Below are 20,126 nucleotides of genomic sequence, written 5' to 3'. Positions count from 1 at the left end.
TATTACATTAAACATACATTCAACCCATTACGAAGGCGGAACCAGTATTGACGACTCACCAGATAGACAGATAGATAGACAGTTGAAAATTTAATGCATGCATTGCATATGAATGGAAGGGTTCCTGTGACTAGAATTTATGAATATTGAAGTTGAAATGTGTGAATACTGAATAGTATTTTATCCATCGGAATATCTCTATTATAATGCTGATAGTACTCCCAAGAATTATTACAGTTGAGACATTCAGAAAAAGTTTCTTTTTCTCGTATCGGCCTACATCGAACAGCAATGCAACCAAATCTCTTCACAGATAGAAGATAGAATTGCTCCCCCATCAAAAGCGATGGCAAGTCGCTCATCACAGACAAGCTAGTACAACTACTTGGATGAAACGCGGTCTCAGTTGAATCTCCCTTCAAACGGTGAAACTGTGGCATTCAGCAGTGCTCCAAGTTCATCATTTCATCCATCCGTTCTTCCCTCACCTGGTTGTTAGTGGGACCATTCCGATGAGACACGTTGATGACACATTTACAAAGCGCAAATACCTCCGTCCGTACAGTTGCCACAGTCAGCCATATTGATTGCAAGAGTGTCTGTGTGCCAGTGCTGTATCCCCCGCTGGTGGAGTTTTTCATCTGATTTTCCTTCCAACGCAATCGGTGGAAAAAAGTGTAGGACAGATATAGATGGCTGCCAGCTGGATGTGTTCTCCGGACGTGTTCGCTGCTAGTAGAAAAGGATGACTTTCCTCCCGGTACGTTTTACCTAGTCCTCACTCAGGACCTCTCAAAACTCTCTGCAGGCTACAATCGAGAACAACCAGTAGATTGTAATAAGGGTGTGACTAATTCTTCTCAAAATTTATGTCTTGCATTTTTGTTTTGAGGATTCAATCTGAATAGAGAAGACGACACAAACATCCGAGCATCTGCCGCACCCTAATGATGGCACATGTCTCCACCAACCGAGCAGCGTGCCAGCCGTTCAAAGGTTGTTCATCAACCATCATGCTGTGTCCCTATCCCATCTCTGCAGAGTCAGTCAGTTGACTCGAGAGTCCGTGTTGCCTGCGCTGCACCCCGTGCTTCGACAACGAACGTGAGCGAGCTCCACGCTCTTACTGAGGAGCTCTGCCTGACTGACTGCTCTCAGTTCTTTGTTGGTGGTGCTTTGCGCTTTCGTTGCTCCTCGTCGTCGTCGTCCGTCGTGTGGCACATGAAATATTGATAGGAAAAATCAATAAAAGTGGAAAATGTTGAAAAGATAGCAGAACATTATGTTGCTTTTTCGGTTCCCTTCTACATTTTGGGGAGCACTAGGGGCAATGAATGAAGTTCTACACACTTTGACGGTTGGTTGGTTAGATTAGATGAGTAGATATTGGCGTTCTACGATAATTACTGAATCCGGTGCGGGGATCCGACTGATAAAGCAATGCACAGCTACTTTAGAGAGCTTGGCAGAGGGACACATTCGTCGGTTGTGGATGGTAAACCGCTGTAAAACTCGTGTGGCATCAGCACACACTCATAACTGAAAATCGATGCTGGCCACTTATGACGACGGCGCGGCGGTACGTAGGTACTTGGTAGGTATGATGACGCTGTTTGGCTTAATGGGCTGAATGCGGAAATTAAACGAATTCTCGTTTTTACTGCGCCATAAAAGGATTTGAGAGCAATCGAACGTATGGTGCGCTGTTTTCAGCGTAGGGTGTTTCGAGTGGGTATTGTTTTAAGTATTTAAGGTCTTCGTATTGTGTCGGGCCTGCCGGGTCGGTCGAGTTAAATGCTGTATTATCGAATTGGTGTAAACATATCTTTTCATTTTAATAACTTACCGAAAACTTGGCACAGGATTGAATCGAACAAATGTCACTAAATAGGGTGTAGGCCAAGTCAAAATTTCGTGAACCTAGCGAATCCTCTGTTCAACATTGTTATATTAGGTTTTGATGTCCCAGAAAAACCTTGAAGAAAACTTATCATCTGTTTATGATTCCCTGACTTGATCAATTCGGTTGACCCTTGTATCATTATTTTTGGCAACCAAGCGTCCACATAGTGTCACAACACGATCCTCAAAATTCAACCGAAATTTTCTTATCAGCATGCCAACAGCTTCAGCATTATTTCACAGCCATGTCATCATAAATTTTCGAACCGTTCGCCATCATTGGCAGTGCCAGTGGCTGGGAGGACTTGCCATCTACTATACTGAACATATGCTCCGCTGCTGTCTGGCCGGGCAGATTCGCTGCCGTCATCATCGTTTTCCATACTTATACGAATTTTGGAAAAGAAGCCTGTAGCTGATTTATTCTATCCAGCACGTTGCTAGTTCGTTTTACCAGTCAGCCAGCGTGGCGGGTTGAACATGTCTACGAATATATATCACGATGGAGCACATCGAAACTGACTGGGTGTGGGTGGATCCCTTTGGAAAGGCTCTGGGATCTGGCGGGAATGGACTTCGTTCCAAGCAAAAACAGCTTTCGAATCTTTCCGGCCTTGGCACATGAGGGCCTCAATCCACGATACATCCGATAAACGGATGCAGCAGCTCAGCTTGACGATGCGATGCGGAGTTGTTTGTATTAAAATGTGATTTTGTTTCGACGAAAATGTATATTTTATAGATGACAAACCGTAGAACATGGTAACACTGATCAAAAATAACAAAATTTTGAATCTGTTGAAATATTGGCAGAGCACTATGATACTTCTCAGTAAGTCAAGTAATTCTTCAATAATTTTGAAGCCCTCAGTATGGTCTTGCTGAATATCCGCGAGTTCATTGCTTCGACTTTACCTGTGGCCCCTAACCAAATGTTGAAGAAATTCATTTACGTCCAAACTACGGTACCACATATAGACATCCTCCCCGCGTAATCAACCTCGAAAACTTCCGGAATGATCGATTTTATAATACACGATGTCGTGTGTCGCACGTGAAGAACGGACAGAATTTCGAATAACAAAATCAACGATGATAACGGAAAACCTGGATGGCACCATCCCGGTGCATATTTGGTGAGTAAGGGGACGATCAGGCGCCCGTATAGCTCAGCCGGTAAACACACAACTCTTGGACAACATCATGCCTCGTTTCGATTCCCGGATATGATGGTTCTGTACCCAAGTAACATTATGATGGCCAATTAGTCTTGCACAGGTTTTGAGAACCGTAATAAAACCTAATACTTTTTTATTTTAGTATTTATAATGGTTCTGAGAACTTCTTCTAGTCTATTTGACAAAAATGTTACTTGAGTTTTTTTTTGTGATGGAATTTGTTTAACTTAATAGTCTAGCTCAGATCCAGTTGGTAAGTCACGCTAGGAAATATAAGAAAACCTGACAACCATTCGATGTTCGCTCGCGCTCGCACTAATGGTAACAAGGGGGCATCATAAATATTCCAGCGCCATCATCATTCATCGATTTGCAAGCTTCTGATTTTGTGATGCTCAGGATGATGGTTGATACAAAACGGGAAATGGAAAAACTGATTTTCCCTTACCATGGTGGTGGTCTGTAACCACCATAGTAGGGTGGAATGGTTACAGTCGCGTCAATGACAGAAATGTTATCTATTTTTGACAACACAAAGTACGTTCGCACATCCCCCTCCGTTGCCCCTCCTGCCTACTATAGATGTTCTCAAACTGTTTCGATGGAATTTTTTGAAATCATGTGATATATGGCAACATTCAAAGATACTCAGTAACAAAACCGTATGTGGATTGTACCAGAGCAGAGCAGAGCAGAGCAGCGAGATTCCTTCAGAATCTCTGGAGAGATTCCTTCAGAATCTCTGGAGAGATTCCTTCAGAATCTCTGAAGAGATTCCTTCAGAATCTCTGGAGAGATTGCTTCAGAATCTCTGGAGAGATTCCTTCATGATCTCTGGAGAGATTCCTTCAGAATCTCTGGAGAGATTCCTTCAGAATCTCTGGAGAGATTCCTTCAAAATCTTTGGAGAGATTCCTTCAAAATCTCTGGAGAGATTCCTTCAGAATCTCTGGAGAGATTCCTTCAGAATCTCTGGAGAGATTCCTTCAGAATCTCTGGAGAGATTCCTTCAGAATCTCTGGAGAGATTCCTTCAGAATCTCTGGAGAGATTCCTCAAGAATCTCTGGAAAGATTCCTCCAGAATCTCTGGAGAGATTCCTTCAGAATCTCTGGAGAGATTCCTTCAGAATCTCTGGAGAGATTCCTTCAGAATCTCCGGAGAGATTCTTTCAGAATCTCCGGAGAGATTCCTTCAGAATCTCCGGAGAGATTCCTTCAGAATCTCTGGAGAGATTCCTTCAGAATCTCTGGAGAGATTCCTTCAGAATCTCTGGAGAGATTCCTTCAGAATTTCTGGAGAGATTCCATCAGAATCTCTGGAGAGATTCCTTCGTAATCTCTGAAGAGATTCCTTCGTAATCTCTGAAGAGATTCCTTCGTAATCTCTGGAGAGATTCCTTCGTAATCTCTGGAGAGATTCCTTCGTAATCTCTGGAGAGATTCCTTCGTAACCTCTGGAGAGATTCCTTCGTAATCTCTGGAGAGATTCCTTCGTAATCTCTGGAGAGATTCCTTCGTAATCTCTGGAGAGATTCCTTCGTAATCTCTGGAGAGATTCCTTCGTAATCTCTGGAGAGATTCCTTCGTAATCTCTGGAGAGATTCCTTCGTAATCTCTGGAGAGATTCCTTCGTAATCTCTGGAGAGATTCCTTCGTAATCTCTGGAGAGATTCCTTCGTAATCTCTGGAGAGATTCCTTCGTAATATCTGGAGAGATTCCTTCGTAATCTCTGGAGAGATTCCTTCGTAATCTCTGGAGAGATTCCTTCGTAATCTCTGGAGAGATTCCTTCGTAATCTCTGGAGAGATTCCATCAGAATCTCTGGAGAGATTCCTTCGTAATCTCTGAAGAGATTCCTTCGTAATCTCTGAAGAGATTCCTTCGTAATCTCTGAAGAGATTCCTTCGTAATCTCTGAAGAGATTCCTTCGTAATCTCTGAAGAGATTCCTTCGTAATCTCTGGAGAGATTCCTTCGTAATCTCTGGAGAGATTCCTTCGTAATCTCTGGAGAGATTCCTTCGTAATCTCTGGAGAGATTCCTTCGTAATCTCTGGAGAGATTCCTTCGTAATCTCTGGAGAGATTCCTTCGTAATCTCTGGAGCGGAGTGTGGATTTTTATCGTGAACCACTGAATGGTCCATGCTCAGCAAGTGATACATTCGCGAATGTAACATTTCGTGAACCAACATGCTCGGGAACGCTCCTCGAAATGCTGTTCATTCTCTTGTCCGGTTCGATACGAGAGCGCAATCAAGAGAGAAGATGCTCGATGACGCTAATGAAAGCGATGCATTCGGTTAGAATATTTTATTGTCATAATTCTTTTTTTATTGTGACTACACAACCTGCAACGTCATGAAAACAGTTAAATTAAATTGTAGTTCACGTTTTTAAAGCGAAAACGCATTAAATACTGATAAAAATAATGATTATTCACAGTTGTCCCAAGCCAACGATGAGAGATCATCGGTAAGTGTTACACTTAGCGATGCCCGCTCATCGCCACAGCTTGTCTATATCGGAGTATCTTCTTTGTGTTCGTTCGTAAACGATGCGACTCGACGAGAACAACATACACCGCTTGGTAATTGAAGCAGAACCAACAGAAGGGAAGAAAAACTGCCGAGTGGTTCACTTATCACTTTTTCGTCCAAACACTGCTCTGGAGAGATTCCTTCGTAATCTCTGGAGAGATTCCTTCGTAATCTCTGGAGAGATTCCTTCGTAATCTCTGGAGAGATTCCTTCGTAATCTCTGGAGAGATTCCTTCGTAATCTCTGGAGAGATTCCTTCGTAATCTCTGGAGAGATTCCTTCGTAATCTCTGGAGAGATTCCTTCGTAATCTCTGGAGAGATTCCTTCGTAATCTCTGGAGAGATTCCTTCGTAATCAGAGCAGAGCAGAGCAGAGCAGAGCAGAGCAGAGCAGAGCAGAGCAGAGCAGAGCAGAGCAGAGCGTTTTTCAAAATTTAAAAACTACTCACGAGGGCTTTTAAGGGATTTAAGGGAGTTTTCAGAAGCATGTCAGGAAGCCTCAGGGCACTTCACGTTCAATGACGTTTTTTGTTTTTCTGGTTTGATGGGGCTTCAGGGGCGTTTCGGGGATCTCCGAGGTGTTCAATGTCGATTCAATGAGCCTCAGGGGTGTTTCGGGACATTTCAGGAGTGTTTTGGACCCTGCGGGTCTGAATGGATTTAGAAAGTTTCAGGGAAGATGCAGGCAGTATTTGGAAAGTTTGACAAACATCTGTTCGTGCAAAATGACAGTGGCAGATTTGTTGGGAATCACTGCCCAAACAGTGTCTGCTGACTATGATGGCATGTTTCCGTCTGATAGGAGCACATCTCTCTTTCCCTTTTCCCGATCCCGATGATGTTCCCGACAGCTCAGCTCGTAAACGTAGTCAGTCAACCAAAATGCCTATTAAAATTTATGCATATCTTTTGAATTCGATTGCCGCTGTTGGCTTGAGCATTCGCTTGTACCTACCAATACGGTTTGCAGTCGAGCCTGGAGGTGCCATTTCGCACTGTTGCTCATCCTCTATAAATAGCTGCTCGGTCGATTGCTGCTGGGGGGTTGTTCAGGAATCACGTACGTTAGTTTTAGACCTGAAGTGTGAAATAAATGCATTGATGCAGTTCCTGAACGATCATCCACGCCTTTCTCACCGCAAACCTATCCAATGTACGGCTCTGACACATGAATGAAGACGAAACTGTCTGTCATGTCAACCGGGACCCTTAAGTGGGTACCTTACCATGGTTTCCGAGACGACAAGTGTCAATTTCTGTTATTCTTGCCACCCCCACGAAGGCAGATTGCGTTTTGCCTGTCACGATGGGTTCGACGTGGGATGCTGCTGTACCGATGATGATGAAAACATCACGTTTCTCAATCCAAATCCAAAGTTCTTCTCGATTTCATTCATGAAAAAACTGCACATTCTCAAGTAGCATCGCCGCCACCACCGCACCGCCGCCCGAATGCACTTTTTCTCATTCATCAGCGCAGCCACGCTGAGGTATTACACACCACAAAGCGAAACGTCAGTCGAAAGGTGCGACGAAACGAATGACGCGACGACGCAGTGATTGAGTGGATTCTTGCGTTGCCAAGTGGTATGGTGGTGATAGAATATGGTTGGAATAATAAACGAATTCGAGAAATGTTCTCGGGCTCTTCTTGGTGGGTTTTGTGCTGATTTGAGCATCGGATGCTTCGAGAGTAGAAGGTACCTCTTCCGGTGTTGACGAGATGATACTCGAGTTGGACAAGACGTGACTTTGACGCTGTTGCTAGGAGGATTTTGTTTTTAATGTTTTCCAAGTTTTAGCTAAAATTCACGAATAAAAAGAAATTGAAAATATTTTTGTTTTATAAGTTTAACGGACTAGATTTGTTGGTTTGCTCAAAATTGATTTCAATGCCTATAGCACATAGACTGTTTCTATAGTTTTAAGTCCTGCGCATCTCCGGCAAGGGTCGGGGTAGGTGAGATCCTGCTGTCTGCAACCTACGGGTGCATCTGATAGGGCCTGAAGGGTAGTGATACCCTTCCTTACGGGCAGGTCAGATCGGGTTGCACGTGGGTATCAGTTCTTGATGTCCGCTCAGCAGTAGGGCGCGGGCGGGGTTGACCCTACCCGCCTTCCGAGGACAAAGGGAGTGGCGAGGACCACTCGGGAAACTGGCTAAGCGCCAGCATGCTCCCGTGATGGACTCTCCAAAGCGAGTCATCGATGTTCGTTGCTGCAGGCTACGCAGCTAACCTTGTGGGTGCGATGTGCACTAGCCCCTCTCTGAAGCAATACCTTCTTGGTGGTTCCGGAGAGACGTAGGGTTTGGCGACCATAGGAATGGTTTAGTGGGTACGAGGAGAGAGTAGTCCTGGATTTTACTTTTGTTGTAGAAGACGGCCTGTCAGACCTACACTACCCTAACCTTCTGTTAGGGTGTCTGTTGAGCAGAGTATCCCCCTATGGTTTAGAAGGAAAAAAAAGTCCTGCGCATAATTCGAACAATATAAAATGAAATACGGTAGGTTTTATCACAGCATTTGAAATCTTTTCAGAACTAATTTATCTTCAAACTGAGCTGCTTACTCAGGAAAATGTTTGATATCAACTCCAGACTTCTTCATATATAAGAAAATTTTGCCAAATTATCATCTGTAATATCGAAATGGCTTTTTTTTCTCTTCTATTCATAGCAAATTCAGATGGACCTCTCTCTCTCTCTCTCTCTCTTCTTGGCGTAACGTCCTCATTGGGACAAAGCCTGCTTCTCAGCTTAGTGTTCTATGCGCACTTCCACAGTTATTAACTGAGAGCTTCCTCTGCCAATGACCATTTTGCATGCGTATATCGTGTGGTAGGCACGAAGATACTCTTATGCCCAAGGAAGTCAAGGAAATTTCCTTTTCGAAAAGATCCTGGACCGACCGGGAATCGAACCCGTCACCCTTAGCATGGTCATGCTGAATACCCGTGCGTTTACCGTCTCGGCTAGATGGACCTATGGCCAACATATTGAAAGAAATTATAAACATTTAGGAAACTGAAAACATAAATCTTTATTTTTCGATTCAACTAGGTCTTACAGAGGCGAACTCTTTATTACCATCCATCTCTCCGTATCTGGCCATGATTACTAAATTACAAATTTATACTCACCCCCGCTCAGACCGGGACACCAAGTACGTACTTTCAGCTAATGGCCTTTTTTCGAGGACCTCGAAACTGACAACGTGACGATAATGATGATGGCGTCGCTGCCCTGCTCCCCTTATTGCAGCTCCATTCCCCATCCATTCGTATCGCGTGCCATGTTTTCCGGCTAGTAAAAGGGGTTGGAATTTATTGACTTGCTAATATGCGCATGTCCTTAATGTGTTCTCTGACGACTGCTGCTTCTACTACTGGTGGTGGCGGTGTCTGTGCCGTCGTCGTAGTACCGACCGGCTGCTTTTAGTAGTCGTTAGGGAGCAAATTCGTTTAAGCGGCACGATCCGCGTGTACCATATAGTGTTTGCATTGAACTGGTTCATCAATAAATCTGAAATCTGAAATCAGACATCAGAAATCAGGCATCAGACATCTCAGACATCTCAGACATCTCAGACATCTCAGACATCTCAGACATCTCAAACATCTCAGAAATCTCAGACATCTCAGACATTTCAGACATCTCAGACATCTCAGACATCTCAGACATCTCAGACATCTCAGACATCTCAGACATCTCAGACATCTCAGACATCTCAGACATCTCAGACATCTTAGACATCTCTGACATAACAGACATCTCAGACATCTCAGAGATCTCAGACATCTCATACATCTTAGGCATCTCAGACATCTCAGACATCTTAGACATCTCAGACATCTTAGACATCTCTGACATCACAGACATCTCAGACATATTACCCATCTCAGACATATCAGACATCTCAGGCATCTCAGGCATCTTAGACATCTCAGACATCTCATACATCTTAGACATCTCAGACATCTCAGACATCTCAGACATCTCAGACATCTCAGACATCTTAGACATCTCTGACATCACAGACATCTCAGACATATTACCCATCTCAGACATATTAGACATCTCAGGCATCTCAGGCATCTTAGACATCTCAGACATCTCAGACATCTCAGACATCTCAGACATCTCAGACATCTCAGACATCTCAGACATCTCAGACATCTCAGACATCTCAGACATCTCAGACATCTCAGACATCTCAGACATCTCAGACATCTCAGACATCTCAGACATCTCAGACATCTCAGACATCTCAGACATCTCAGACATCTCAGACATCTCAGACATCTCAGACATCTCAGACATCTCAGACATCTCAGACATCTCAGACATCTCAGACATCTCAGACATCTCAGACATCTCAGACATCTCAGACATCTCAGACATCTCAGACATCTCAGACATCTCAGACATCTCAGACATCTCAGACATCTCAGACATCTCAGACATCTCAGACATCTCAGACATCAGACATCAGACATCAGACATCAGACATCAGACATCAGACATCAGACATCAGACATCAGACATCAGAACATCAGACATCAGACATCAGCCATCAGCCATCAGACATCAGACATCAGACATCAGACATCAGACATCAGACATCAGAACATCAGACATCAGCCATCAGACATCAGACATCAGACATCAGCCATCAGACATCAGACATCAGAACATCAGACATCAGCCATCAGTCATCAGAGGAATCCAGTGCTGTCATAGTAAAATCAAATATAGTTACTCATGGTTTCTGAGCCCCAGTGATGCGTTATTTGGAGCAGTTTTCCTGATCTGGCCAATAAGTGACTTCTTTAAGGATACCGTTCAAAATATGAAGGTGGACTTGAGAACATTTTTGAAAAAAATGACAGGCCTGCTTATTATGAGTTTTGTCTTTGGCTTATGTATTTCTCTCTACATTTTTCGAATAATCCCTCCAGGGATTCTTTCAGAAATCTCTCCAGAATTTTTTCACTCCATCTGGAATTTCTCGAAAAAAATATATATATCAAATGATTCTTCTTGCTACAAGTCCACAAGTTTGTCAAGGAAGTTAGCTAAGTACATCGTTCTACAAAAATCCTTCCAAGATTTTTTAACAAATTCCTTTAAAGATGGCTTTAAAAATTCTAACGTGTATTCCATCAGAAAGTTCTGAGAGAATTCTTTCTCTCAGCCATTTTTCTTACAGTTGTCTCCAAGAATTCCACTAGAAATTATTCGAGAAAATCTTGTTGGAATACCTCTAGGTGTTTTCCAAGGAATTCTGAATTTAAAATCTTAAAAGGATTCTTCTATGGATACCTTTAGATTTGTGTTTAGGAATTCTTTCAAAGGCCAGAGCCGACTCACCTTCGATTTCAGTGGATGGAGTCAACAGTGCACCAACATCGAGTGTTGTCCGAAACGGTGACTGCTCTATCGATGTACCATCAGTCATGCAGGGAACCGGGCGATCCTCGATTCTCGGTCAATTCGGCAGTCGGCAGTTATTCCTCAGGCTTCTTTCAATGGCGGGTGTATAAATTCACAGGATTTACGAAACACGATATCGCACGGTACACGACGTTTATTGCTTTTAGAGAAACTACATAACTTCGACTACACTACATATATTTAAAGACTAACAGAAAAACGTTTAACGTGATACAATCACGGCGGTGTTATTCAACCGACGACCTGCTTGCAACTGACTCTCTAACAGCAAAATACCCTAAACCTATCCATCCAATCTGTAATAGTGACGTCATATAGTCCGACAACCATCCTATACTCTGCCTGCTGCTAAATACTCTTCTCTCTTATAACTGCTCAATCCCAATAGCTACCTATGCCCCATTGCCTATCCATCGATCGGCTGCGATCTCCAATGTCCAGCAGACAATGGTCCAGACGTAAACATTTGGATCATCTATATCGCATTCTGGTTATTGTAGTGCTGACTGGATTTCTAGTTGTAAATCAGGGTTGTATCTTCGTGGGGCACTCTCCTACCAACACTCTTGTTGGCATTTCTCTAGAGGTTCTTTCAGGTATTGGCATTTTTCCAAAAAATCATCTAGAACATTATCAAGAGCTTCTTCTACTTGTTCATTCAGGGATTTTTTCAAGGACTACTTCATAATCCATTTTAGAGTTAATTCAGACTTCTTTTTAGGAATTCTTTCGGAGATTTCACCGGTATTCCTTCAGGACTTTTATTGAGCTTTGAGCTAGGATGTTGTCAATAAATAATTCTGCAGTACCTGGAGAGAGTTCTTCAATTAAGATAATTTAGTAATTCTTTCAAAAATACTTTCCTAAGTGTTTCTTTAAAAATCCTCCAGGACTTTGATTTTCAAAACAAAAAAAAAAATCAGCAGTTCTTCCCCTCTCATATCTTGAGGAATCGTACAAGTAATTATTCAAAGCTTTTCTCCTGTGGTATCTCTAAGAGCTCGGAAACTCCTCAAGGGTGTCCGCTACCAAAGTAACACACTTGTCACTTGTTCAAAAAACAGCCGAAACAAATTAAGAGGGGAATATTTGAAGAAATCTCCATAGAAATTTCGGAAGCAATTTCAGGAGCAATTTTAGAAAGATCCTTTGTAGGCATTTCCGCAAGAATCTCTGAAGGAATTTCTCAAGGAATTCCTGGAGTAATTTTCGCCAAATTTTAGAAGGGGAATTTCATAAAAAAAAAGCTGCATTTTTATGAAAATGCATGGCAGAACTGTTGCAAGCTGAATAGCTTGCTCTAATATCTAAATAAATTCTTAAAATACTGAAAGATTTCCTGGAGATATAGGGTGACGATGGGTATTATCAGCAGGTTTGTTCTCTTCGTCATGAGGGGTTTTTGTCGACCAAATTTCCTGAAATTTGGTTGAATAACTCAGCTTGATTGGGAAGGATTGGAGGCCAACTCTGAGTTCAACAGCTTTGAAAAATAAAACCCTTGACGAAAAGAACAAAACTGCCAAAAATACACAATTTCCCCTATTTAAAAAAAATTCAGAAGGAAATCACGGAACAAAATTTTCAGTCTAATTTCTGTAAATATCCCTGGAAGAATTTTTGCAGGCATCCCAGGGAAGTTCCTGATGGAATCTCAGGGGGAATTTCTGACAAAAAAATCAGTTGGAATACAAGAAAAATCTTCTTGGAAAACCCTTGGTGGAAGTGCAAGATAATTTATTGAGAAACTTTTAAGGAACTCCTGGAGAAATAGAGAACTTAGGGTCGATTTCTTCACCCTGGCTTAGGCGTTAAGCCAGGTTTAACTATATGGGTAAGCCTGGCTTACGGGTTAAGCCGAGGTGAAGAAATCGGCCCTTAGAAGATTTTCTAAAAAAAAATGAGGAATACAAAAAATCTTTAAAAAATCCAATGACCGTTGAAAAAATTTCCGGAGAATTTTTTGGATCCATGGAAAAAAATCGTAAAGGTATCTTCGGTTGAAAGTTTGGAGGATTTTCTGGGGAAATAGACGGAGGAATACTTCAGGAACTCCTGAAAGACTCTTTGCATGACTATCTCCAGGAATCGCTGGAGGAATTCCTACTTGAATCACTGGTTATAATGTGGATTGAATGTTGAAGGTATTCTTGCTGGATGAATCACTGAAATAATTCCTGCAGACATTCCTACGGTTATGTCCTTTGGAATCTCTGGAGAAATTTCTGAGTATATCTCTGGATTAGTTCGTGAAGATATATCTGTAGGAATTCATATCGGAACCAAAAAAATCCTGGCTGAAAGAATTTCTAAAACAATCTTTTAAACATCTTTTAAATTCAATTTCACGTGATTTCTCAAGAGGATTTTTATTTAAAAAAAAACATGAAAGGCCTGTTGCTTGCTGAATTGCTTGCTGAAATTTCTAAAGAAATTCTTGAAATACTGTAAGATTTCCTGGAGATATTTATGAAGCAATATCTGAAGAAATTTCAGAAGGAATCCACTGAAGAATTACTAAAAGAAGCTCTGAAAGATTTTTAAAGAAATCTACAGTCTAACTCCAGTAAAAATCCCTGAAAGTATTTTTGAAGGAATTCCAAAGAAGTTTCTAAAGGAATCTCAGGAGGAATTTCTAAAGAAAAACCTGGAGAAATACCAGGACAAACTAACTTGGGGAAACGCTTGGTGGAACTTCAAAAGAATTTGTTAAGAAACTTAAGAAAAGTTCTTGGAAAAAATCTTCTATAGAGTACCTTGGGGGTATCTTTGGAGGAAATTCTGGAGGATTTTTTGATGAAATATACGGAGTAATACTTCTGGACCTTCTGAAAGAATCATTGCATGACCATCTCCAGGAATCGCTTGAGGAATTCCTGCCAGAATCACTGACAGTAACAATACTAAATGAATGCTGAAGGTATTATTGCTGGGTTTTCTGGATGAATCCCTGAAGTAATTCCTGCAGACATTCCTGCGGAGAAAATAACGAAGCAATCACTGGAAAAACTTTTGATTCCTTCATAAGGATTTTCTTAAAGAAATCCAATAAGAATTTCTTGAGTAATTCCAGGAAAAGTTTGAGAAGGAATTCATGGAAATCTTTCTTGGCGAATTTGCTGAAGAAATTCTTAATGATTTCCTGGAAGATTTGTTAAAAAGAATCCGCGAAAGATCCTATGAATGATTTCCTGGAGTAATTTCTGAAACTATCCATAATGCAATGTATGAAGGAGCCCATAGAAGATGTTTAAAGGAATTTCTTTAGCAATTTCTGAACGTCGTAGATTTTTTTTAGATTCCCAGGATTATCAGGAAACCCTGATCGAATTTAAAAAAAATGGGAGATATTACAAAGAAATCCTGCAACAATGTAGAATTGTTGATTTTCCAAGAGAAATCTGAAGGAATCTCAGGATGAATCTCCGAAAAAACTCCTAGAGGAACACCAGGGGAAACTTCTTGAGAAACGCTTGGTGGAACTTCAAGAGAATTTATTGAAAAACTTTAGAAGAGACCCAGGAGAAATCCTACAATAGAGCACGTGGATCTCTGGCCATGTTTCCGAAAAATTCCTACGAAATATTTCTGGAGAAAATTCCTCAATCCTTGGAAGAAATTCTTGAGGAATACATCTGGAACTCTTGAAATGTTTTTTTTTTTGCCTGAATTCTCCAAAAATGGCTGGAGGAATTCCTGCTAGAATCTGTGAAAGTAATAATGCAAGAATCCTTGATGAATCCCTGAAGGAATCCCTGGTCCTGGTACACCTGTACGAATTCTTGTAGGAACCACCAGCATATTTTCTGAGAAAGTCACTTCCTGAAACAATTTCTGTAAACATCTTTGAAAGAACTTCTGAATGCGGGATCAACCAACCTATGGCTGAAAATATCAATAATAAGGAAATATAAAACTTATGGACTCTTGAAGAAAACTATGAAAACAATTTAGAAAAGTTTTCAATAGGGCACTGTTTAAGGATTTCTGAATTAATCATAGGAAAGTTTCTAAACAAATTTTAAAAATTTGAAAGAATCCTTGAAAAATGTTATGAATGAATTTCTGGAGTAACTCCAGAATCCATAGTGCAGTTCCATTGAAGATTTTTTAAAGGAATCTCCGGAGAAATTTCTATTGAAATCCCTTGAAACACTCGAAAAAAAACTCTGACGAAACTTTTTGTGAATCCTTTGCAGATTATTTCAAGAAATCTCCTAAGGATTATCTTAACCCTTTATAAGGCAGTGGCAACTATATTGCCACCTTATACGCATATTTTTTCTGTTCGTTAAGAAAATTTTTACAACTTCTGTTTTAACTGATGGACACATAAGGCCTTTGTGAACACTCATGATTTTTTTGAGACATAACAAATATGAATAGGCTTTTTTAGAACAAAATGTCTCTCCAAAAACTGCCATTTTTAGTGCATGAAGGTTTATAAGCTCGAAATTCTGTTATGGTGAGCGAATTGAAAATCGAATGATGGAGAATGAAAGGCCTATATTCCTTCTACTTGTGGACAAAATTTCAACCTGATTGCTTCATTACTTTTAGAAACTCAGCCTTTTGAAAAAATGTACTATAATAAATGGGCATGTACTAAAATTACCATATCGTCCAAAATAATTGACCAATCGAGTTCAAATCCACACAAGTAACTCATGAATATTAGGGCAATAACCTGTCAAAAAATCAGCATGATTGATAAACGCATCACAAAATAACAACATTTTAAACTTTGTTGACAAAAAGTTGAAATTTAGACCATTTTTTTCATACAAAATCGACTATCGAATTTTTTGAAAATAAAAACTTTTTTTTTTTCATTACACCACATGCACTTTATATTCCAATGTAGAACGAATGGATTCCGTACCTGGTTCTCTCGGCCTTATAAAAGGTTAAAGATACCTTAAAAGAATGTTTGAAGGAAACTTTGGAAGATGTTCTAAAAAGCCCCAAAAAAAACTTTGTGACATTTCTGAAAGATTTCGGATGAATTATTGAAATATTTTCCTGGAATAATTTGGAGCAATTTTTAAGGAAACTCATGACACTTTGAAGATCTTTCTGAAAAAATAGGTAGAAGATTCTCTGAAAACAATCTCAGGAAGATTTTCTTAAAAAATGTCCATAGAACAATTTCGGAAGGATTCATAAAAAAAACCTTAGTTTTTCTGCAGTTCTTAGTTTCTGTACGCATCGTGAGAGAGCTACAGAGAAATTCATGAATGATCGATATTCCGAAGAAATTTCTGGAAGAATTCATGAAGGAATGCATTTTCACGGAAATCTCAGCAAAAATCTCCGGTACAGCAGAATTTCTTGAAGGTCGGCATGAAATACTTTCTAAAGTAATCACTGATCACTGATCTGACGAATTTCCCGAAGTATTTTGTTAAGAAATCAATGGAGTATTTTTAAAATAAATCCGTGTATGATTTTCTAAACGATTCTTTCAAGAAATTTCTACGGGAATCTCTCGTAGGATTTCTGGGGAAATTTAATAAGCTTTTCTGATGAAATTCATAAGGGAATTTTTCAAGCAATTCTGATAGATTTTCTTAAATGAACCTTTGAGAAAATTTTAAAGGAATATTAAATGGAATTTACGAAGAACTTTTTCGCATACGTTAGGAATTCCTGGGTAAATCCTTGAAAAAAAAATAAAGAATCCCTGTAGAAATATCTTTTTTTATCAAAATTCAACAGCATCTTAACCTTCACGTACCCCAACAACTCTTTTTCAAAATTCTGGCATTTCGTCAATTTACATCCGATTTTTTTTAAGCCACCCTCAATCGATCATAAATTGGTGCAAGTTTATTTTACTGAAGTGGCCATGTAATATCCGAAATCATACCGGAAATATTCTGGATTGTCAGGGGGTGGGGTAGGGGTCTGTTTTGCCAAATTCCTAAAAGTGATTATTTCGTGTGGTATTGTGTTTGAGAGGCCTCCGAGGAACTTGTTCCAGGTGTTCCGGAGCGGCCACATCAGTTGAACCATACTTTAGTCATTTTTATCTTCCCTATTCTCTCGAAATCATCAAGATTGATACGTCCCGTGGCATGTTTTGCTTGCAAACCAGAAATATCCCCGATGACACCCTCGTGAAACATGTGCTAGACGTTCCGGGGTGGCCATATTAGTTGATACAGACTTCAGTCTATCGTTCCTGACTTAGCCATTCTAAATCATGAAGATTGATATGTCGCACGGCATGTTTAAGTTGAAAACCAGAAGTGTCCCCAATGAGGCCCCGCGGAACCTGTCACGGTGATCCGGATGGGTCAACCTATTTAAATCTGGTTATCGCAATTGTAATTCACTGTTCGCAACAATCGCTGAAAACCGATGGTTCAAACCAGTGAATCAAAATTCAACCATCGCGCAACAATAATGACAATGTCGCAACCTGTATTAGTTGCGACAAACAAACCCATGCGACATAAGTTTGTCCCAACTTGAAAATAATGGGATTAACATCGTACACCACGAGTTTAGAGATTTTTAAGCCTTGCATTGCGATTTTCGAACGGTAACTTCGAGTCGGTAAACACTGCAACTCTGGTGAAGCTCTTTCATCAAACAGTTTCGACTTTGGGTTAGCAATAATTGATTATTCACGAGTTGAAAAGTTCGCAACAAATTCAGCTTCCGTTTTTGTCTGCAACAAAAAATTTCGAGATCATAGTCCTGTTCAACGACGTAGGTTGAACTTGCTCGAACTTGCTCCATCCCGCTCTTTCCCGTTTGTTGACAAATGGGTAAGAGTAGGATGCAGCAACTTCGAGCAAGTTCAACCTACGTCGTTGAACAGGACTCATGTCATTATCTGTTACCAGTAGGGATAAAGAGTAATCGTCGCACCTTCTTTGTTGCTTGTTTTGTGCCTCTTTTGTCTGACAATTCTCTTCACTAGTTCAAACACAATAACACACGAAATAAACACTTTCCATTTTGGCAACCACCCTGAGCTCAGCACAATCCGGATTATCCCCGGCATGGTTCCGGATATTGCATGGCCACTTGAGCATTATTAACTAGCTCCAATTTAAGATCGATTGGGGGTGACTTCAAAAAAATCGGATGAGAATTGACGAAATGCCAGCATTTTGAAAATGAGTTGTCAGGGGTCGGGTACGTGAAGGTTAATATTAAAACACCATTTCTAAATACCCGGTATGGAAGATGGAATCCTTACGATGATATTTGGTACACTTAGTCTACTGTTTTTAATGAACAATTGGCTGCTAGTACGTACCAGTCTAATTTTATTATGTTGAGCGCTAGGGTGCTTTTTTGTACTTGAGCCATGTTGCCGAAAAAATCCATTCTGATCCGGTGCATTCTCCTTTTCAGGTCTTGTGTAGACATACCTTTAGCATAGCAGCATAGAGCTTAGAGTTGATAGCTCCATCGACACCATTTCACTGTCGTCGGCGGCGTCTGCTCCTTCGTCCTGATCTGCAGAAAACTTTATTGCTCTCGTACATATTGACGTATACACTTAATTAAATGGATTTGTACATATATGTACAAGAAGCGGATTCACCGTCGTACTCCGTTTAATGCTGCACACTGCAATGCTTTATAGAGTGGGACGATGTATGTTGCCGGGCAAAACTATCGATGCCAGACTTGATGACGGTAAGAGAAAATTGAACTTGAATCCTTGGAGCTCAATTTTAAATCACTCAACAACTATAGCTAGGTACGTTGTCGTTCGAACTTAAATCGTTGACTGGTTCTGACGTATATCTCCCGGTGGTGGCGGCAGGAACTTCATTCGGAAAGTTCGTGACCTACAGCAAAGTTCCGGGATTAGTTTGCTATGCTAGCCGAAATCTGCCACACAACTAACTGCACATGTACATGTATAGATAGGTACATGCGAGTCAGTGAGGATATTTGGGGACCAAGCTTACAGTTAACTTGCCCTTTTTGCTGACAGAGTAAGAGGGTGATGAGTATATTCCATATCTCGCACTTAGTATCATACGGGCGTATCTACAATGATCGATTTCTCGCGTTTAATATGATGTTTTCGTTCTATTCTGTCTAAAGTTCCAACCAGGGAGATGTGTGACGATGTGTCTGGACAATATCATATTTTAATCAGATATAAACAGTCAAAACTGATACTTAATATTTTAATACTCAATAATTTATAAACTATTGAGAAGTACCATTTCAAACTGGATTACAGGTGGAAATTTCTATGAAAATTTCTAATTTAATGATTTGGAGGCAGCCTTTGTTAAATATGTACATAATTCAATGATTTTAATGAATTTCACGACCCAAGTAACACACATGTTATATAAAAGTTACGACAGCGCAAGTTTTGGTTGTATAGAAGTTTATTTTACGTTATTTTAACACAATGTTAGAATTACGTAAAATAAACTTCTATACAACCAAAACTTGCGCTGTCGTAACTCTTTTATAACATGTGTGTTGCTTGGGGAATATGTCCACAATCCTGAACAATACTGAACACAAAGCAGAATAACGACAAAATATCAAACGGAGTTATAGCTTGATTCCAAGCTTGATTCCTAATGGGGTTTACTTGCAATGCTTAAGTTTCATCTAAAGACTCAAATTCCTTGAATATTTCGGCACAACTCTGTGAAGACTTTTTTGTAGATTAAAAAAGCAAGTTCTGAACAATTAGAGAATAACTGAGTTAGTAATTTCATTTTAGTCAGATCCCATTTCTATCATGCCTGTAGTGCCCTTCCACCCCGTTTCGGGATTAGATCGTGAGAGCTCACCGGAAAAGTGATTTGTTCCGGGGGCGATTTTCTCCCTAATCCCGGTAAAATTGATAAGAATTGATCTCACGTGTCTGGTTGAGCTATCATCCTAGCTTGCTCTAGCTCTAGCTCAAGCTAGAGCTACCTGGAAGTCGCCCGCCGCCGTTGTCGCACGAATGCAATGTTTACCCAATTGGGGTGCCAGACCAGCAGTTCGAGTTACGTTATCAGCAGTTCTACTGACTGCTGCCACCCTCCACCCATCACCATCATCTATCCTCC

General features: G+C 40.6%; 1 protein-coding gene across 1 annotated transcript in view; it reads left to right on the top strand.

Moving 5' to 3' along the window:
• The first annotated feature begins 2,994 nt into the window (after positions 1-2,994).
• The window catches only part of LOC115266888 (translation initiation factor IF-2, mitochondrial), an 18,887-nt gene continuing 1,755 nt past the window's right edge, over positions 2,995-20,126 (top strand). The window contains exon 1 of the mRNA XM_062848414.1: positions 2,995-3,038. Within this exon, the coding sequence (XP_062704398.1) occupies positions 2,995-3,038 (44 nt within the window). The remainder of the gene's footprint in view (positions 3,039-20,126) is intronic.

The sequence above is a fragment of the Aedes albopictus genome, chromosome 1 (assembly GCF_035046485.1).
Source record: "Aedes albopictus strain Foshan chromosome 1, AalbF5, whole genome shotgun sequence".
NCBI classification, from domain to species: Eukaryota; Metazoa; Arthropoda; class Insecta; order Diptera; family Culicidae; genus Aedes; species Aedes albopictus.
The sequence above is the reverse complement of the archived record's forward strand: the minus strand, read 5'-3'. Positions and strand labels throughout refer to the sequence as shown.